The sequence below is a fragment of the Salvelinus alpinus genome, chromosome 7 (genome assembly GCF_045679555.1).
Source record: "Salvelinus alpinus chromosome 7, SLU_Salpinus.1, whole genome shotgun sequence".
Taxonomy (NCBI): Eukaryota; Metazoa; Chordata; class Actinopteri; order Salmoniformes; family Salmonidae; genus Salvelinus; species Salvelinus alpinus.
In genome coordinates this window covers 87,853,925-87,860,804 of record NC_092092.1, presented here as the reverse complement: position 1 = coordinate 87,860,804, position 6,880 = coordinate 87,853,925, and the positions used below count along the sequence as shown (strand labels likewise).

The following is a 6,880-nucleotide window of genomic DNA, read 5'->3' as shown; positions in this document are numbered from 1 at the left end:
AACAACATCTGTACTGAAATACACTTATGGGTGTAATGTCTTATGTCTTATGTCTTATGTCTTATGTCTTATGTCTTATGTCTTATGTCGGCCTTGTCTCAGGATGGTAATGTCTTTAATTCGTCTTTGAGACATTCTGCTGTGTTTCCATGCTGACAAAAAAAAATTGTTGACGAGAATTTATCTCAGCTCAGTATTATAGTATTTTATATATTATATATATATATATATATATAGTATTATATATAGTATTTATCTCAGCTCAGCTCAGGCCTTGTGCATACATCTGGTAAACCTTTTCCCCATTATATTTGTATATGAATTACTTCTTATAGGAGATGCTCTTATCCTAAGTGACTGGATACAATCAGCACCGGCATCAACGCTGCACTACTCAGGAACAGAGATGGCCCCAGCCCTCCAAAAAAGAGCAGAGATGGCCCCAGCCCTCCAGAAAGGAGCAGAGATGGCCCCAGCCCTCCAGAAAGGAGCAGAGATGGCCCCAGCCCTCCAGAAAGGAGCAGAGATGGCCCCAGCCCTCCAGAAAGGAGCAGAGATGGCCCCAGCCCTCCAGAAAGGAGCAGAGATGGCCCCAGCCCTCCAGAAAGGAGCAGAGATGGCCCCAGCCCTCCAGAAAGGAGCAGAGATGGCTCCAGCCCTCCTGAAAGGAGCAGAGACGGCCCCAGCCCTCCTGAAAGAAGCAGAGATGGCCCCAGCCCTCCTGAAAGGAGCAGAGATGGCCCCAGCCCTCCTGAAAGAAGCAGAGATGGCCCCAGCCCTCCTGAAAGGAGCAGAGATGGCCCCAGCCCTCCTGAAAGGAGCAGAGATGGCCCCAGCCCTCCAGAAAGGAGCAGAGATGGCCCCAGCCCTCCAGAAAGGAGCAGAGATGGCCCCAGCCCTCCAGAAAGGAGCAGAGATGGCCCCAGCCCTCCAGAAAGGAGCAGAGATGGCCCCAGCCCTCCAGAACGGAGCAGAGAAGGCCCCAGCCCTCCAGAACGGAGCAGAGATGGCCCCAGCCCTCCAGAACGGAGCAGAGAAGGCCCCAGCCCTCCAGAACGGAGCAGAGATGGCCCCAGCCCTCCAGAACGGAGCAGAGATGGCCCCAGCCCTCCAGAAAGGAGCAGAGATGGCCCCAGCCCTCCAGAAAGGAGCAGAGATGGCACCAGCACTTCCGGGTTGGAGCGAGCGGTCGCATTCGCGCTTTGGTCCGCAGGTAGTATAACTTTTCATTACTTTTCATTACATTTCATTACATTTCATTATAGTACAACGGTTTGATTTGTCTAATCTTAGCAATTTCTTCTTAGCTAGCTACATAGCCGTCTTTGTATCAAAAATAATTGCGTAATTATCGTATTACGTCGTCCTAACGCAGTCTACACTGCTATCTGCCCAGCAGCTAGCCAGCTAGCAAACGTCCACCGTCTACCGAATAGCAGCACTGTAGCAACTATTACACTCAACTGAACGACTTGATTAGTGTAGTGTTAGCTAGCTACATAGTTGTCTTTGCTGTCTTCGTATCCAAGATAATTGTGTAGTTTAGAGTGTGTAGTTTTAGAGTGATTATCTTAATTTACCGAGGTTAGCTAGCCAGCTATTTGTCGTCCTTAACATAGGAGACACTGCTAGCTAGCCAACAGCTAGCCAACGTCTACCGAATAGAACTTCCGCACTCAACAACCCGGTCGCATTCCGCTTCGCTCCACAGGTAGTATCACATTTTCATTTCATTTCATTACAGTACAACGGTTTGATTTGTTTGATCGTAGCTAGCTACACAGCTAGCTACATAGCCGTCTTTGTATCAAAGATAATTGTGTAGTCTAGAGCGATTTTCTAGGTTAGCTAGCCAGCTACTGTCGTTCTTTTAACGCAACGTAACGTAATCAACACTGCTAGCTAGCCAGCTAGCCCCCGAATAGCAGCACTGTAGAAACTATTACACTCAACGGAACGACTTGATTAGTGTAGTGTCAACAACGCAGCCACTGCCAGCTAGCCTACAAAGTCAACAACGCAGCCACTGCCAGCTAGCCTACTTCAGCAGTACTGTATCATCTTAATCATTCTAGTCAATAAGATTCTTGCTACGTAAGCTTAACTTTCTGAACATTCGAGACGCGTAGTCCACTTGTCATTCCAATCTCCTTTGCATTAGCGTAGTCTCTTCTGTAGCCTGTCAACTATGTGTCTGTCTATCCCTGTTCTCTCCTCTCTGCACAGACCATACAAACGCTCCACACCGCGTGGCCGCGGCCACCCTAATCTGGTGGTCCCAGCGCGCACGACCCACGTGGAGTTCCAGGTCTCCGGTAGCCTCTGGAACTGCCGATCTGCGGCCAACAAGGCAGAGTTCACCTCAGCCTATGCCTCCCTCCAGTCCCTCGACTTCTTGGCACTGACGGAAACATGGATCACCACAGATAACACTGCTACTCCTACTGCTCTCTCTTCGTCCGCCCACGTGTTCTCGCACACCCCGAGAGCTTCTGGTCAGCGGGGTGGTGGCACCGGGATCCTCATCTCTCCCAAGTGGTCATTCTCTCTTTCTCCCCTTACCCATCTGTCTATCGCCTCCTTTGAATTCCATGCTGTCACAGTTACCAGCCCTTTCAAGCTTAACATCCTTATCATTTATCGCCCTCCAGGTTCCCTCGGAGAGTTCATCAATGAGCTTGATGCCTTGATAAGCTCCTTTCCTGAGGACGGCTCACCTCTCACAGTTCTGGGCGACTTTAACCTCCCCACGTCTACCTTTGACTCATTCCTCTCTGCCTCCTTCTTTCCACTCCTCTCCTCTTTTGACCTCACCCTCTCACCTTCCCCCCCTACTCACAAGGCAGGCAATACGCTCGACCTCATCTTTACTAGATGCTGTTCTTCCACTAACCTCATTGCAACTCCCCTCCAAGTCTCCGACCACTACCTTGTATCCTTTTCCCTCTCGCTCTCATCCAACACTTCCCACACTGCCCCTACTCGGATGGTATCGCGCCGTCCCAACCTTCGCTCTCTCTCCCCCGCTACCCTCTCCTCTTCCATCCTATCATCTCTTCCCTCTGCTCAAACCTTCTCCAACCTATCTCCTGATTCTGCCTCCTCAACCCTCCTCTCCTCCCTTTCTGCATCCTTTGATTCTCTATGTCCCCTATCCTCCAGGCCGGCTCGGTCCTCCCCTCCCGCTCCGTGGCTCGACGACTCATTGCGAGCTCACAGAACAGGGCTCCGGGCAGCCGAGCGGAAATGGAGGAAAACTCGCCTCCCTGCGGACCTGGCATCCTTTCACTCCCTCCTCTCTACATTTTCCTCTTCTGTCTCTGCTGCTAAAGCCACTTTCTACCACTCTAAATTCCAAGCGTCTGCCTCTAACCCTAGGAAGCTCTTTGCCACCTTCTCCTCCCTCCTGAATCCTCCTCCCCCTCCCCCCCCTCCTCCCTCTCTGCAGATGACTTCGTCAACCATTTTGAAAAGAAGGTCGACGACATCCGATCCTCGTTTGCTAAGTCAAACGACACCGCTGGTTCTGCTCACACTGCCCTACCCTGTGCTCTGACCTCTTTCTCCCCTCTCTCTCCAGATGAAATCTCGCGTCTTGTGACGGCCGGCCGCCCAACAACCTGCCCGCTTGACCCTATCCCCTCCTCTCTTCTCCAGACCATTTCCGGAGACCTTCTCCCTTACCTCACCTCGCTCATCAACTCATCCCTGACCGCTGGCTACGTCCCCTCCGTCTTCAAGAGAGCGAGTGTTGCACCCCTTCTGAAAAAACCTACACTCGATCCCTCCGATGTCAACAACTACAGACCAGTATCCCTTCTTTCTTTTCTCTCCAAAACTCTTGAACGTGCCGTCCTTGGCCAGCTCTCCCGCTATCTCTCTCAGAATGACCTTCTTGATCCAAATCAGTCAGGTTTCAAGACTAGTCATTCAACTGAGACTGCTCTTCTCTGTATCACGGAGGCGCTCCGCACTGCTAAAGCTAACTCTCTCTCCTCTGCTCTCATCCTTCTAGACCTATCGGCTGCCTTCGATACTGTGAACCATCAGATCCTCCTCTCCACCCTCTCCGAGTTGGGCATCTCCGGCGCGGCCCACGCTTGGATTGCGTCCTACCTGACAGGTCGCTCCTACCAGGTGGCGTGGCGAGAATCTGTCTCCTCACCACGTGCTCTCACCACTGGTGTCCCCCAGGGCTCTGTTCTAGGCCCTCTCCTATTCTCGCTATACACCAAGTCACTTGGCTCTGTCATAACCTCACATGGTCTCTCCTATCATTGCTATGCAGACGACACACAACTAATCTTCTCCTTTCCCCCTTCTGATGACCTGGTGGCGAATCGCATCTCTGCATGTCTGGCAGACATATCAGTGTGGATGACGGATCACCACCTCAAGCTGAACCTCGGCAAGACGGAGCTGCTCTTCCTCCCGGGGAAGGACTGCCCGTTCCATGATCTCGCCATCACGGTTGACAACTCCATTGTGTCCTCCTCCCAGAGCGCTAAGAACCTTGGCGTGATCCTGGACAACACCCTGTCGTTCTCAACTAACATCAAGGCGGTGGCCCGTTCCTGTAGGTTCATGCTCTACAACATCCGCAGAGTACGACCCTGCCTCACACAGGAAGCGGCGCAGGTCCTAATCCAGGCACTTGTCATCTCCCGTCTGGATTACTGCAACTCGCTGTTGGCTGGGCTCCCTGCCTGTGCCATTAAACCCCTACAACTCATCCAGAACGCCGCAGCCCGTCTGGTGTTCAACCTTCCCAAGTTCTCTCACGTCACCCCGCTCCTCCGCTCTCTCCACTGGCTTCCAGTTGAAGCTCGCATCCGCTACAAGACCATGGTGCTTGCCTACGGAGCTGTGAGGGGAACGGCACCTCAGTACCTCCAGGCTCTGATCAGGCCCTACACCCAAACAAGGGCACTGCGTTCATCCACCTCTGGCCTGCTCGCCTCCCTACCACTGAGGAAGTACAGTTCCCGCTCAGCCCAGTCAAAACTGTTCGCTGCTCTGGCCCCCCAATGGTGGAACAAACTCCCTCACGACGCCAGGACAGCGGAATCAATCACCACCTTCCGGAGACACCTGAAACCCCACCTCTTTAAGGAATACCTAGGATAGGATAAAGTAATCCTTCTCAACCCCCCCCCCCCCCTTAAAAGATTTAGATGCACTATTGTAAAGTGGCTGTTCCACTGGATGTCATAAGGTGAATGCACCAATTTGTAAGTCGCTCTGGATAAGAGCGTCTGCTAAATGACTTAAATGTAAATGTAAATGAAAGGAGCAGAGATGGCACCAGCACTCCAGAAAGAGGCAGAGATGGCACCAGCCCTCCAGAAAGGAGCAGAGATGGCCCCAGCCCTCCTGAAAGGAGCAGAGATGGCCCCAGCCCTCCTGAAAGGAGCAGAGATGGCCCCAGCCCTCCTGAAAGGAGCAGAGATGGCACCCCCTCCAGAAAGGAGCAGAGATGGCACCAGCCCTCCAGAAAGGAGCAGAGATGGCGCCAGCCCTCCAGAAAAGAGCAGAGATGGCTCCAGCCCTCCTGAAAGGAGCAGAGATTCAGCCCTCCTGAAAGGAGCAGAGATGGCCCCAGCCCTCCAGAAAGGAGCAGAGATGGCCCCAGCCCTCCAGAACGGAGCAGAGATGGCCCCAGCCCTCCAGAACGGAGCAGAGATGGCACCAGCCCTCCAGAAAGGAGCAGAGATGGCACCAGCCTTCCAGAAAGGAGCAGAGATGGCAACAGCCCTCCAGAAAGGATCAGAGATGGCACCAGCCCTCCAGAAAGGAGCAGAGATGGCACCAGCCCTCCAGAAAGGAGCAGAGATGGCACCAGCCCTCCAGAAAGGAGCAGAGATGGCACCAGCCCTCCAGAAAGGAGCAGAGATGGCACCAGCCCTCCAGAAATGTGCAGAGATGGCACCAGCCCTCCAGAAAGGAGCAGAGATGACACCCCCTCCAGAAAGGTGCAGAGATGGCCCCAGCCCTCCAGAAAGGAGCAGAGATGGCCCCAGCCCTCCAGAAAGGAGCAGAGATGGCACCAGCACTCCAGAAAGGAGCAGAGATGGCACCAGCACTCCAGAAAGAGGCAGAGATGGCACCAGCCCTCCAGAAAGGAGCAGAGATGGCCCCAGCCCTCCTGAAAGGAGCAGAGATGGCCCCAGCCCTCCTGAAAGGAGCAGAGATGGCCCCAGCCCTCCTGAAAGGAGCAGAGATGGCACCCCCTCCAGAAAGGAGCAGAGATGGCACCAGCCCTCCAGAAAGGAGCAGAGATGGCCCCAGCCCTCCAGAAAGGAGCAGAGATGGCCCCAGCCCTCCAGAACGGAGCAGAGATGGCCCCAGCCCTCCAGAAAGGAGCAGAGATGGCTCCAGCCCTCCTGAAAGGAGCAGAGACGGCCCCAGCCCTCCTGAAAGAAGCAGAGATGGCCCCAGCCCTCCTGAAAGGAGCAGAGATGGCCCCAGCCCTCCTGAAAGAAGCAGAGATGGCCCCAGCCCTCCTGAAAGGAGCAGAGATGGCCCCAGCCCTCCAGAAAGGAGCAGAGATGGCCCCAGCCCTCCAGAACGGAGCAGAGATGGCCCCAGCCCTCCAGAACGGAGCAGAGATGGCACCAGCCCTCCAGAAAGGAGCAGAGATGGCACCAGCCTTCCAGAAAGGAGCAGAGATGGCAACAGCCCTCCAGAAAGGATCAGAGATGGCACCAGCCCTCCAGAAAGGAGCAGAGATGGCACCAGCCCTCCAGAAAGGAGCAGAGATGGCACCAGCCCTCCAGAAAGGAGCAGAGATGGCACCAGCCCTCCAGAAAGGAGCAGAGATGGCACCAGCCCTCCAGAAATGTGCAGAGATGGCACCAGCCCTCCAGAAAGGAGCAGAGAT

General features: G+C 54.0%; 1 protein-coding gene across 1 annotated transcript; it reads left to right on the top strand.

Moving 5' to 3' along the window:
- Window positions 1-436: 436 nt before the first annotated feature.
- Window positions 437-1,222, top strand: LOC139581961 (skin secretory protein xP2-like). Its single transcript, XM_071412148.1, has one exon. The coding sequence runs from the start codon at window positions 437-439 to the stop codon at window positions 1,220-1,222; it is 786 nt and encodes a 261-aa protein (XP_071268249.1).
- The last annotated feature ends 5,658 nt before the right edge of the window (window positions 1,223-6,880 follow it).

Excerpts from the sequence above, each read along its gene's own strand:
- LOC139581961 (XM_071412148.1), top strand. The coding sequence starts at position 437 with ATGGCCCCAGCCCTCCAGAAAGGAGCAGAGATGGCCCCAGCCCTCCAG.